The sequence below is a fragment of the Battus philenor genome, unplaced genomic scaffold (assembly GCF_028537555.1).
Source record: "Battus philenor isolate CCGP_79_NKW_IND1 unplaced genomic scaffold, ilBatPhil1.0.hap1 SCAF_2, whole genome shotgun sequence".
Taxonomy (NCBI): Eukaryota; Metazoa; Arthropoda; class Insecta; order Lepidoptera; family Papilionidae; genus Battus; species Battus philenor.
In genome coordinates, this window is record NW_027181682.1 from 8,435,672 (window position 1) to 8,450,659 (window position 14,988).

Consider the following 14,988-nt stretch of genomic DNA (forward strand, 5'->3'; position numbering starts at 1 on the left):
GCCACCTACAAAATGAAACATAACATTTTACGTAATTTTAATTAGTAGTGTTTTTATTTTAAAATAGGAAAAACTTGGTAAAGAATTAATTGATAGATAAAATACTCTGTAAGTCAAATATTGTGTTAAAAGCAATAAAATTGCACTATAATTTACAATCTATAGATGTTATAAATTATTAGTCTTTTCATTCGTCTTGAACTTTTCTGATTGATTGAAGGACTCTTTCTATATAAATATTGCTGTAACAGAGTTTTCTGTTAAGCAGAATTTTTTGCAGTATAATTCTCTCATATGATTTTACTTTATTTATTATGAAATATTATGTACATTAGGTTTATAACAACAATCCCCTAAAATTGTTAAAGTAAAAAAGAAGTATTTGGATTGAATCAAATTTTCGACTAAAAGGAGTTGAGTTTCGTAATATTGAGGAATAAGTTTATATTCCTAATAACTGAATAAATAGTTTGAATAATAACTTGAAAACGATATTAATATTATAAATATTTACTACTGTAGTAAAAAGAGCTATAAAAAGAAAAAGTATTTTTTATTAAGAAATAATTCAGCTACTGCAACTGGATTTTCCTAAAAAAATATTTAAAAAGGCTACAGTCTACTTCACATTCATCTTTAAGATTTCTTAATTATTAGTCGTGCAATGCTCGAAATATTTTTTATGGATTTTTATACTTTTTTCCCTCTATTGTAAATAGCAACATCGCCGCAAGGATTATTAGCGATTGTGTTCTTGACATGGGCGCGCGATATTAACCGAAGTGTTTAATATGTCATTTTGATTTGGTGACTGCCTTTTTAAAAGATTAACACAAAATTGTGCGGTGAATGATTTCTAATTACAAAGGTTAAGGAGTAGAAAAAATATCATACGATCTAAATGATGAAACTAGTTGATCAAGTTGTTAGAAGTTTTAAAGTAGCAAAAGTGTTTCGTGAAAACACAGACAAAATAAACAGTATAGACTTTTCACCGAATGGTGAGACATTAATATCATGTAGCGAAGATGATCAAATTGTTATATATGATTGTGAAAAGGGCACCCAGATGATAACTGTTAATAGTAAAAAATATGGTGTTGACTTAATACATTTCACACATGCCAAAAATACAGCCATACACAGTTCGACTAAAGTTGATGACACTATACGATATTTGTCCTTACATGATAATAAATATATTAGATATTTTCCAGGACATACAAAAAAAGTAGTAACCCTTTGTTTGTCACCAGTTGAAGACACTTTTTTGTCTGGATCGTTAGACAAAACATTGCGTCTTTGGGATCTACGTTCACCTAATTGTCAAGGTCTGATGCATTTGTCTGGAAGACCCGTCGCGGCGTATGACCCTGAGGGACTAATATTTGCAGCTGGAGTAAATTCTGAAAGTATAAAATTGTATGACTTGAGATCATTTGACAAAGGCCCTTTTGTTACATTCAAGTTAAATCAAGAAAAAGAATGCGATTGGACAGGATTAAAGTTTTCACGTGATGGAAAGACTATGTTGATTAGTACAAATGGATCAATTATACGTTTAGTAGATGCATATCACGGAACTCCACTTCAAACTTTTACTGGACATTTGAATAACAAAGGCATACCTATAGAAGCATCATTCAGTCCAGATTCTCAATATATCTTTAGTGGATCTACTGATGGTAGAGTACATGTATGGAATGCAGATACTGGGTACAAAGTATGTGTATTAAATGGAGATCATCCAGCACCAATTCAATGTGTTCAATTTAATCCTAAGTTTATGATGTTAGCATCTGCATGTACCAACATGGCATTTTGGCTACCTACAATTGATGATGTTTAAATTATATGATAAACATTTATTCAAATACCTTAGAATTTGGTATTTATTATATTGATTGGGAAATTACATTCATTAAAAAACTGTTCAAATGTAATTTATAAATTCATCCAATATTTCAGGAATAAATTGGCATATAGATATTACTTAGTTTGTTTAGTTTTATATGAAACAAATGTTAGTTATGACAAATAACCTAAATTTTTAAAAAACAAGGCACTTCTCTAATAATGCATAAAATATATGTAGCAAATAGAACATGCATTTAGTTTTCATTCCATGTAACATTCTACTTTATCTTTAATGAATGTAAGAATTAAATAATAATAAGTCTCAGTGCTATGTTTAGAAACATGTATCTCCACCTAAACTTTGAATGACTTGAAATAATATGAAAATAATTGCAGCGTTTTATTTAATCCTCATATCTTTTTGAAATCTTATGTAGAAAATTGATGAAATTGAAGTATCAGATTATTGAGAAATGCCTGATTTCAATTGATGTTGTTAGCCTGGAGTCTTTAACATCTTCATAGGAACTAAGCTCACTGAACAGAAGGGTCCATGAACTTGTCAAAAAATTTATGCCTGGGCAATCATTCTCTATGTATTATGTATGATGATGTATGTACATAGCAAACCACTCTACCCAAGTAGAGGCGAGTAGAGTTGTTGCACACAACAGCCACAGCTTAGGTTGACAACATGGGCCACTCAGTAAACCAAGGTGGTGGTGGTGTCCTCCTCTCATTCACCTATGCTGTTTGCGGTTGTGGGGCAGGGGGCCGCCCTTTATATCAAATTCCTATGCAATATTGTAAATATAACAAATTTACATTAAATAATAAATAAGTTTAATTAAGGGATAAGATGAATTATAAAGTTTGAACACAACAGCCATTATTCTGCTACTCTTGTATATATACAATCATAAAATGTGTTCTAAAATGATTGTTATTTAGAGAATTAATATGAATATTCAAAGTGTAATATCATCGGTTAATGTTTATAGTTAATAACTAAAAAGCCATTAAGATATTATAAAGGAAACAAACCGATCTCTGATTGAATAATTTAAATCTGAGGCATTCATTATAAAATTGTGTGTCAAGATGATCATTATCCGAGATAGAAAAAAATGTAGAAGCAGCTTCAATCAATTCATCATCGTTTCATCCGATTAACGGTCAACTGTTAGGCATACGCCTTCCCAGTAAATCGCCACGATAACAGGTCTTGCGCTGCCCGCATCCAGCGACTTACCTTGACTATGTGGTGGGTACACCTCCAATTATTTACTAACAGATAATAAAAATACTATTTTCGTCGTCTACCTGCGCACAAGCAGATATAGCTTGTTGTATCGCTCGCACATGCTTGTATTGCTTGTCACTTCACTCACTCAAGCCAGTATAGTTTTCACTTTCTAACCCATTTGCAAGTGAGTATTCAAAGTGCTTTTAATAGCGTACTAAGCCACCGCACTTCTAGGTAATTCATAATTAGGTAAATATGCATCCGAATATTCGACGTCTGTTCTAGACCGCTTCTTTTAAATGTAAATAATACTCAAGAGAGACAAAGATTGATATTCTACTAAGATAAAGTTAACTTTATAGACTTTGTTAAATTTTTCATGATCGAAAACTAGAGTAATAGAGAGAATACGAGTCTAAATGAAATCGAATCTAGAAACCAGTCCCTTTATTTTAATCAAACTTATTTTCTGATTATGTATAAACATCATGTCGTTATGCAACATAGATCCGCGCTATCCTGGTAAACAGGAGACTTGTCTTTGCCCACACTCGAACCCGAACCATTCACAGACTTTTTTACAGAATAGATTCATGTACAAGGCCATGGATGCATCATGATACGTACGAAATGGTAATCTGCCGCTTATCTCACAAATCTGTTAGATAATATAGTTTTCGCTAAATTAAACATCGCGCCATTCAGAGACAGGTTCTTGACTTTCCGGTAGCCACAAGTACCATAACTGCGGTCAAAATTAAAAAGCTTAAGTGCTAAAACAACAAATCACTGAAAGCGATACCTCCACGTAATTTAGAATTTTCTTTAGAAGCCTTTCTAGATTTTTTTCTAACGCCATTACTTAATCGTACCATTTCTTACGATTATCCAATTATAGCGTTCATCTAATCGAGGTTTAGCGCTCATGGGTACTTTTATATCGAAGTGCTAAATACAATATATTAATGACAAATAATATTACAGTTTTCTGATGTGCAATGAATCTGGTAAAACCTGGTCTTCTCTTTCCATCAGTAAGTTGCAGTTGTTCGATGCCTAGATATAGGCTTGTATACATAGAAGAAATGAAAGTTTTTCATAATTCAACTTTTCGGCTATTGAATGATATGTCGATAAAAATAATTGTATAAAAATTTATAAGAAAGCAATTAAAGATTTAATTTGTAAAATTTGATAATAGTGTTCTTACAATGTTACTGAGTTTTGTTGGACATTCAGTTAATATTGAAAACATAACAGAGGAAAGCTTATGTAAATATTTGTACTTGACCTATTATATGACATTTGATTAGTAAGCACATAAGCAATTTAAATAATGACATACGTGTCATAAATGAGGTTCAAATGTTACATGACTTTTTACTATTTCAATTTTTTTTTAAGAACGTCACTAAGACTTTGTATCCAATGTCATTCAATTGTCAATTAGCTCAAACGTCAGTTTAGCTCGGTGAGCTTTGGTATAGATTCTTGTATAACTAAATAACTTTGAATGTGGCTTAAGTCAATATAATAATTTTATGCGTGTCATTAATAAATAATTAAGCCTAACTTAAGCGTGATTATTGATTTGTGTTTGTTTCATAAAATGTCACATATTGTAATAAAAATATTTTAAAAGAATTTTAGGTTATAAAATTGTGGTTACTTTATTTAAAATTTAATTAAAATTCGCTATGAAAAAAGTCAATGAAAAGATGACAAAAAATATTAATAATCTTGCTTCGGCCGATAATGTTGATGCTTTTAGTTATATTAACGAAAGACCAGTTGATGACATATCTTTGGAATTTTTTTATAAGCCACATACTATAACTCTTTTGGCTGTCTCTATTGCTATGGTTATTTATACGGCTTTCGTAAGGTAAATTTTTTTTACATTTTTTTTCTTAATGTTTTTATCTTTTAAAATAAGTCTTTAATGCTGTATGTTTTCCTTTTAATAAATTTACCTTTTTTCTGACATTTGTTCAAGATATTTTCATATTGTGTATGCGTTTATACTTTTTTTTAAAGTATTAATCTAACGAGGAGAATATGATCTTGCAATGTTTTATTAATATATTTTTTTTTTCATTTTATAAGAGAAAGTAAATGTGTATCAAAAGTAAAACTACAGATCACTTCTGAAAGTAACTAATTATTTAACTTACACCCAATCATTCAATGGTGTCTCTCCAACATGAAGAATAATTGCATATATTTTTTCTTAATGTTTTATATTTAAGGTTTAATTGATGAAAAGCTGCAGTCTTGTACATTGTGGTGCTACCTGTTTTGTTTGTGTATGAATACAAAATCTTGTAGACATGCATGAGCATTAGATTTGCTTTATTTTTCTCTACCTGGAATATCATTAAAATTAGACAATGATACTTAAGCACTACTGATATTGATACTGCACTACTGAATAAGTCCAAAGCCATTGGCATAAGTTATTTTTATTTATACAAGAAATTTTGGTTGTAAGTAGTTTAAGTAAATAATACCAGTTTTTTGGCCAAGCAATAGCAATCAACTAAGTTAAAGTTTTGTGCCCTTATGTTGAAATGTTAAACAGGTATTACCTACAAGTGACAGTACAAGTCAAGGGCCCCTTGGGCTCTTGAGCCTAACCACTCTACAAAGCTGTTTAACTAATCCAGTGAAACAGTAGTATGTAGCGATCCAAGACCAGTTTCCTTTAGAAACTCTCAAGTGGTTTTAACTTAATAGAGGCCAAATGACTTTTCTGTCATACCCCCAATTGAAACTGCAACTACTTCTTGAGCAGTGGCTGTGAAAGTCTGGTTCTGAAAAAAGAATTGTTTTTAATATTATAATCATTTCCTCTTTAAGTACAATATTTTTCATATATTAATATGGCTTTTTGCTTTTTAGAGATGAATCAAGAATACAGGACAATATTTGGACAGGGATTTGCTGTGTAGTCTTCTTTTTTCTTATTGTGTCCGTCTTGACATTTCCCAATGGACCTTTTACAAGACCACACCCTGCAATATGGAGAATTGTATTTGGAGCTTCAGTACTTTATCTCCTAGCTCTGTTATTCTTACTGTTTCAAAACCATTCTACTGTGTATGAGATAATGTACTGGATTGATCCCAATCTACGAAATTTTCACATTGATATGGATAAGGTATCAACATTTTTGTTATAACAAATTATTACAATATATTGTTCCGTCTGGTGAAATATAAATATTTTTAAATATTATATTAATAATTTTTTTAATAACTCTTAATTTTAAATTTACCATTAGTAATTAACCCATAAGACATTCTATTAATAAAAATATTTTTACAGGAGTATGCAGTGAATTGTTCAGATATTTCCATTGCTAAAATTTGGTCTCATTTGGATGTCTTTGCTTGGGGTCACTTTTTGGGGTGGATGTTTAAAGCAATTCTATTTAGACATACAGGATTATTGTGGGCTATTTCTATAATGTGGGAAATAACTGAAATAGCATTTGCACATTTATTACCAAATTTCCTAGAATGCTGGTGGGATTCAATTGTATTAGATGTTTTAATATGTAATGGCTTAGGTATTTGGTGTGGATTAAAAATATGCAAGGCCTTAGAAATGCGAGAATATAAATGGGTCAGTATAAGGTAATTTCTTGTGTCTCTATATTTAGATGTAAAAGCTAATCATTTTAGTAACTTAATATAGGTATTGAGAACAATCATTATTAAATAGTGTTAATAATATTTAAAATATTAGGACTTTGCTTAATAAAAAATAAACATTCACAAAATGTGAGGCCATTTGAGTAACAGAGATATAGTTTGATTATAATTGATGATTGATTTTATTACATATGAAGTTAGACAGAAGACAAATGTAAGATGACAATTGGGTCTAATTAGCTATACATGGTGAATGAGACAGATTCTTGTGTTACTTATACACTAACTTTTTCATTGACAGTTGCATTAACAAATGTTTTCATGATTATGAACATGTTTATGTGAAGGAACCTTATTAAAGTGGAAAATTGAAAATAATTGATGTCATGATTGCATCTGATTCATTTTTAAAGAGTTATTCCATGTGATGTCCATAAAACAATTTCTTCTACTATGAATATTACATGAATATCCATTTTAAGGTGATAAAATTGAATTATCTCTGCAATTTAAATGTGACATGTGAATCTTGGATGTCTTATAAATAATATGTAATATCACCAAATTGTTGTCTTAATATACCAAACATTTTTGTTCCATAGTGCTTTAGAAATAGCTTTTTTGATATTTATGGATATTAAGAAAAATCTTTCAAAGTGGACTGTATATATTTTGTCATGCTTAAAGGGTTGATACTAAATTAATTCTGCACTATTAACACACTGTATGCTTAATGTACTACTCCTTTCTGAACAAGCCGAAATCAGTAAAACAATTATTTTTATTAATTGAGCTTTCATTCTAATGTATATAAAATGTATGTTCAAAATATATAATACATAAAATAAAAATTAGTGGTTTTTACAGTCTAGTTTTAACGATAAAGCATAAGGCCTTATTCCTAAAAGTTGATGTTAGATTTGAAAACCATCACTGTCCACTTGAGTGACATGAGTCACGTCTCACTTCAATATGCGTTTTGTTTGATAGTTGCTATATGTGGCTTGTAAGAAACGCATCCGATGAACCTTATACGCAGCTCACGAGGGTTGATTTAATTGGTTTCGTAAGGGATCGCTAACCGGTGAGCGGAGTGGCACATATGGAAATACCCAATTTTCAATTTTACACAGCGTTTAACAGGTTGAATAATGTAGGAATGTGTTAAGATTTTTTAATCTTTTAGGGATATTTCGTCAACGACGGGAAAAATCAAAAGAGCAATTCTTCAATTCACGCCTGTACATTGGACACCAGTTAGATGGTTGGATCCTAATTGCACATATATGCGATTTTTTGCCTTAAGTCAGTTAGTTGTATTTTGGCAAATATCTGAATTGAACACATTTTTCCTGAAGCATATATTTGAAATGCCACCGTCACATCCTTTGGTGATAGCACGACTTTGTCTGATTGGTGTCATTGTTGCTCCATCAGTTCGGTAAGATTTACATTCTACAAATATTTTTGTATTCAAGTGCAATCAGTAATAAATATAAAAAATAAGGAGTTTTACACATTTTTGATTGGTTTATTTTCTGTTCAGGTTTAAAATTTCCTTTCTTTGACAGCCTAACAATAATTAGTTTTCAAACAACATTTTTATTACTTACTATGTAACTATTACTTTTATTATGAGTTGCACAGGATGCACAGAAACCAAACTGAGTAACAATGCTAATAACAAGATCTTTCTAATTATTTTTAATAAGCATAAGCTGATATAAATAAGCATAAAATCAGCTTGCAGATATGTCACTTATTACAAACGTAAGAAAAAGTTAAATTAGTTCAGATATTCATAAAACATCATACAGCTTACAAACCATCAATGTTAAAAGTAAAAAAAGAATAATTGTAGTGTAAATTACCACGTGAAGGTCATTTTACTATATAAAAAAATATTATCTTGCTCTCTTTTGTCGTATTCGCCGTATTTTATGTAATTAAATCACATAGATGTTTGCAAAAACGTGTCCATTGTTAATTACGACGCGGAGCTGCCGAAATCATGGATTTAAATATTTGTTTTTTATGTCAAGTTACGTTTGCATTTGTATTTTCAGACAGTATTACACATACGTAACGGACTCAAGATGCAAGAGAGTCGGCACTCAGTGCTGGGTTTATGGGGCTATCATGGTAACGGAATCTATGTTATGCATTAAAAACGGAAAAGAACTTTTTGGACAGGCCCAAGTGTGCAATGTTATAATATGGCTAGTCATTCAGATCCTGGTGTCAATAGGTTGTGTATATGGTGTTGTGCTGTATCATAGATATTTTAAGGTATGTTGTATTGTTTTTTTTTTTGTATTTTTTGCAAACTGTTTTCGTTAACATTTGTTTCCAATTTAAATTTATTTGTACTCAATCCAAAGATAATCGCATTGCCTTCATGATAAATTTCTTAAAGGGAAAAAGCAAAATTATTAGCCTTAATGACATGCCAGATTTGAGTCACAAGTGGTATGCCACACTCTGACTCGGACTCCAAAAATTTAGTTATGTTACTATTGTATCGGTATAATTATTACATTTTTAATTTTCATTTTTTAAATGTCATTAATATATGCACACAGAATTAGAATGCCATATATATATAAGTTCCATGTATAGTTAAATGCAATTTAAAAAATGTTAAAAAATTATTTTCAGCCCTCCAATGGTAGTATGGAAACTCCCAAAAAAGACAAGTAGATCAGAGGTAACATTAAATATAAGCAATTATTTTAAGCAAATTTTTTTAATCAATTAACTATTAAACAAAGTTGCGACAGATAATGAAAAATTAGATTTTTTAACAGCCTGTCAATGGAACAACAGGTTATCATGCAATAATAACAAATAGTTTAGGTTAAATAAGATAAACGAATCTAGCGAAAAACCGTGTATTTGATCAAGACAAATATGTACTGCACATATAGCTAGGATTAAGTTTACGTTTAATTGTCGTTTTGTCCGAGGATAATTTTTGAATATTATCATCTGCATGTTAATGTCTTATAAGAAATGATTTATACTATAACATTTCGCACTTTGAATATTATTGCAATTAACACTTGATAAAAAAAAAATGTGCCAAGCAGCGGCGATGAAAACTTTTGTCCTTGACATCGCGTAGCACAAACTGTGAAATAATTAATGAAATATCTGTTCGCGAAATCGATGCGATTCCAGTATTATTTTTAAACATTATTATTTGTATCTTATCTTTTCACAATGTGCTATCGCAACAACAAGTCAAGTGTTGAATAAATTTTCTAATATACTGATAATATTTCTCACAGAATTTTAGATGTACTAACTAGGTAACGGAATTATATACTTCAGTACATATTTTTTTGTAATTTCAACTGTATTTAATGTCTTTAATATATGGACCGTTTATTTTGAAAGTGGTGTAAGTTCATTTTTGAGAAAAATGAGCTTTCACGTAATTCATGCTTAATTTAATGTAAATTTTTTATATGTAACTAGTCCGTGTTTAATTTCTCAAAAAAATCCCATGTTTTGTACAACTTAAAATGGGTCGGTAAATGAAATTGCATAATAATCGATTATGAAAGTGGTGTAAGTCCAATTGACAGAGGTAGGTGGCATAGCAGATGGATGCCGATCAGTGATTTGTTATTTTTCATTTATTTTATATTACATGTGACATTACGTGCCAAGAGTTGCTAATTTAGGTTAGTTATTCTATTTTTTTTTGTTTAAATTGGCTAACTTCATATTAACATCAGATAGTGATATAGGTAAGAATTAAATTAAATTAAAGAACAACGGGAGAATTTCATTTCAAAAAAATCTCCAAAATGTTATTAAAAAAAACAGATAAGAAAATTCTAATGGGGAACGGGTCAATTGGTTGCAAATATGTTGGTTAGGTTCCTCAAAAGTGCACCATATACCATTTTTTAAAACAACGATGACGGACGCAGTATTTAAAAATATCAACCTCTACGTCCTGGAAGACCGTTAAAATTTAAAAAAATCGCCCTGGAACCTTTTTACCAAATGCCAGACCTATAACGTACGGAAAATATAAAGACATGAAGCAGCTACTACCCTATATACCTCCGGTGCATCATGCATATTTTGAAACACTATCACATGCAGAGAATAAGTAAATTCTTGTAATCAGTATCTATCAGTACCTTGCAATTATGACAATGTAATTGGCGTCTAAAGTAAAATTTTATGTGTTGTTGTGCGTATTTGTGAACAAAATTATATTAAAATAAAGTATATTTTAAGCGATATTTGATTTTTAAAAATTGAAATTAAACGTTTTTACAATTGTCTAATTTTGAAAGTGGTGTAAGTCTATTTACAGCACATAAATATGTGTTATCGTAGTCTAACTAGCCAAAAACAAATCTATATAAACAAATTAAATGTTGATAAAACAATAGAAACAATGCCAGACCTCATATAATTTGCCTGTATTTTTAAATCAACAAATATTACTATATTTAATATTACGTTGAATTTTCTCGAAACAAAAGAAAATGGACTTACACCACTTTCAAAATAAACGGTCCATATAGTAAGGATAGTTTAAGTACACGGGACAAATATAAAGAATACAGTTACTATTTTGATAGACTAGTGAGCATAAGTACCTTTTATTTAACGTCATAGTCAATGACTTTGTTTTTATGATCTTGTTTCAGATATAAAAAATTGTTACAAATGACACCTCCTTCTCCTTATGCGGGTCGTAGCGGTTTAGAGTTGATGTGAATAATCGTGATTGTGAAATACGGTTTACTTAGTATGCTTTAAATAATTGTTCCCAGTTAATTTCTTCTAATGACTGAATAATTATAACGGTTTCGAATCTTTATTTAAATAATATCTGTTATGATTGCACCAATAGAAGTCGGTTAAGTTTAAAAATCGGAGTAATACGATTTCTTAAATAAATTGTTTTACTTGATTACTATTTGTATATAGACGTGTGTGTTAGTTAAATTAGATGATCGTGATCATTAAAAATGTTATCAAAGACACGATAATTTTAAATAAACTTAGTAACTGATATTGACTTTATCACTTGTGTTTGGCTTCGCATGTGAACGCATGTTCCTGTAAGACATTTAAGTGTCTTAGCACGTTCTATGCCGAGAAAAAACGCAGCTTCCTGTCCAGGCCGTATCGGTCAGTGATAGTTGACATATAGACTTTCATTTTATGCCGCGTCAGTCAATCTGTGACGACCGCATTTTACGAGGGTTTTGGTTTCGTTCTTACAGGTCGTTGGGCAGTGCTGCAAAACTAAATGTCATATTAATTGATCTGCGTGGCCCTCTAGCTTTTCCATATCAACTTGGTTTTATTTCAATAACTTAGGAAAAAAATTAATAATTACCATACAAAGAAATTTATTAAAAATACAATTTATAAATAATGGTTCAAATTGACTTTTCTTATACCAAGTAACATTTGAGCAAAAGATAAAAGCATATGAGCATAAGAATAGTTAAGTAATTTTTAAACAGATTTATGATTTTTAATAGGCCTAAAGGGAAACTTCACTCACGGTCAGCACTTACCGTGCTAGCAGTGAACGTGTTAATTTTGTTTGTTACTACATATCTTCATTAATAAAAAATAGTTTAATTTTAATATTTATTGGTAGATAATAGTTAAATTATACCTTACATGCCTACATTACTTAATTGACATAAAAAGTCGGCTGCATGTTTTGCTGGAGCCGTTAGGTTCTGGAATGGTTACGACAGACTGGCAAACGCAGCGTACGATGTCTCACTAGGTAGACAGGTGACTTCATTAAGGTCGTCGGAAGAAATCTGTATGCAAGCTGGTTGCTCCCTACTGGTCTTATTAGAAATCTATATGGAGGCCTTGTCCAGAAGTAGACATCCTACCACTGAAATGATGATGATGCACGTTTTGTTGTTTGTTAATCAAAGTCCGAACAAACGCCTATTCCCAGTAGTTTTCCCGATTAGTCTTACCAGTAGAATTACTAGGAGTTTTCTTCCTATTAGAACTACTCATAGTAAGACTTCATGGGTGTTAAATTTTTCCCAATAGTACTTTTAATATTAACAATAATTCATAGACCTTGCAATTGAAAGTATGCTAAGTACCTTTTTTTACCAACGAAGCTTTTTTGGTATATATATACACATCTATGTATATGTATTGATATATATATCTGTTGGGAAGTAGATCCGTATAATAGTACTCGTATTGGCTATTCGAACTAACTGCTGGGAATGGGCGCGAAAAAACACATCACGAAGTGACCAAGATAACAAAAGATGAATCTATACCATCTTATCTTTGGTCTATAGCAAACAAGTTTCCGATTAGACTGTGAGATTGCAATTCACTTTAAGAATAATATTTACCATTTCCGTGCCGAACAGCTATATGTCATCGCTAAAATCATTTATGAAAGTATACACGAGCCCACGGATTATAGCACTGATATACTTTTTAGAATCTGAATATGGTTATTAGTTATTTTATGTATTTTGCTAAACCGCGCGGACGGCTATTTTTCGTAGGTGTCCATTATCAGAATATAAAATATATTTTGTAAGTAATCTGCTGTTGTAATATTTGATCCCTATATCAACTTATTAAGCAATGGGGTAAACAATCATAATAATCATGCCATTGTTAAGCTTATAGTACCTAAGTAAGCATATATGGAATAAGATTGATGTCGGTTGTTGATTATCCAAGTGATCAAGGCTTGCATCTTTGAATACACTTGGGAGGTCTGCGTGAATGCACTTCGTACTTATAAAGCAGTTTCATTGATTCCAACATTTGTCTTCCCGGTAACTGTGCTAATCGTGCGTAATTCAATAGGCGGTCTTTATATTAGTAGAAACCTGCTTCTCATTTTTTGTGATAATATTCGCTTCCATAGATATATAAACATAGAACCTGTCATTTAGGTATAGGCTTATACATTGGGTAATTTGAAAAAAACTAAAAATTAATAAACATACCAATAATTATAAAAGTAATAGGTTGTGAGCGATGTTCGCAAGATTTGGTTAATTTATTTCTTATAAAGACCCAGCTTAAAGCGAAAAATGGAAACGATCGATGGATATTTTTTCGGTTACCATGTATTGTGAAACTCATTTTAGCAATAATTTCAGACATTTACCGCTAATGTTCCATTAATGGTATTTGTTTTATCGTGACAAAGCAGTTCGTTTTCTGGTTAGCAAGCAATTCTCGCTATATATCTCAACATTGATCGCTTATGATTAAACTATGACCCATTGTATTGTGTAATTCTAGTTAAATAATATAACCGAGCAGTGTACAACTAACGAACCGTTGTTGATTTATATCGCTTACAGTCGCAGCATGTTTGGTTCATTTGCTTATAAATTGGATACTTACTGATATCGTGTGCGATTTCAAGAAATCGCATGGTGTTGAAACAGCTTTAAGCAGTAATAGTAATGTAAAAAATAAATAATAATCGGTGTACACGAATTGATTAATTTGGCGGTGGCGGTTGTGTGATTCGCATTGTTTGCCGCATGCGCATTTATCAGCGGGCTGACGGGCGGTGCACTTTATTGCACGACTACCACTGCATGTGCGGAAGTGGCTAAATATTGGTCCTTTTCTTATATACATACATGTATTTCTTAGACGTGTACAAGTTGCTTTTATAAGTAGGACTTGTGATTGTTCATGCCTATTTATTTTTAAAATAATAAACATTTACTACCAAAGTTTACGACGCTTATTTCGGTTTAAATAGATAAAACAATTAGATAATGAAGTGTGTTTTATTATATTGTTAGAATTATTCGTGAGTCTTACAGCAACGATTTGATGTTTTTGTTGTTTCGACTTCAATCTAGAAATTTAGATTTTAATGCTTATGACGGGTATCATGTATTTTATTCAATTAGTAGAGGAATTAAAATTTTAAAAAAAGCTTAATTTTTTTTCATTTCACCCTCTTCTTTCCGTTTACAATTACTTATTATCCGTTTTTTTTATTCAGTGCTTTCACTGGATGTTATTTTTATAGTACAGTGGACAATTATTTGTTAAATATTTCCTTAAAATGGATTCTTATCAGTGTTTGGGTCTATAATTAATGATTTCCCGGTGTTTCGCGACAAAATATTTTTTATACCATCATATTATTTATATAACAGGATTAAATTGGTATTATTTAATTAATTATCAATTAAAGTATACTAAAATATA

General features: G+C 30.7%; 2 protein-coding genes across 2 annotated transcripts; both read left to right on the forward strand.

The window, feature by feature from the left end:
* Positions 1–756: 756 nt before the first annotated feature.
* Wdr82 (WD repeat domain 82) lies at positions 757–2,204 on the forward strand. The gene has a single exon (XM_068765254.1). It carries the CDS (start codon positions 902–904, stop codon positions 1,847–1,849), a length of 948 nt encoding a protein of 315 aa, XP_068621355.1. The 5' UTR covers positions 757–901; the 3' UTR covers positions 1,850–2,204.
* A 2,466-nt stretch (positions 2,205–4,670) lies between these two features.
* On the forward strand, positions 4,671–14,672 carry Pss (phosphatidylserine synthase 1 homolog l(3)77CDf). Its single transcript, XM_068765276.1, has 7 exons — positions 4,671–4,988; positions 6,005–6,263; positions 6,431–6,741; positions 7,946–8,200; positions 8,826–9,048; positions 9,418–9,466; positions 11,436–14,672. Exons 1-6 carry the CDS (start codon positions 4,801–4,803, stop codon positions 9,457–9,459), a joined length of 1,278 nt encoding a protein of 425 aa, XP_068621377.1. The 5' UTR covers positions 4,671–4,800; the 3' UTR covers positions 9,460–9,466; positions 11,436–14,672.
* The last annotated feature ends 316 nt before the right edge of the window (positions 14,673–14,988 follow it).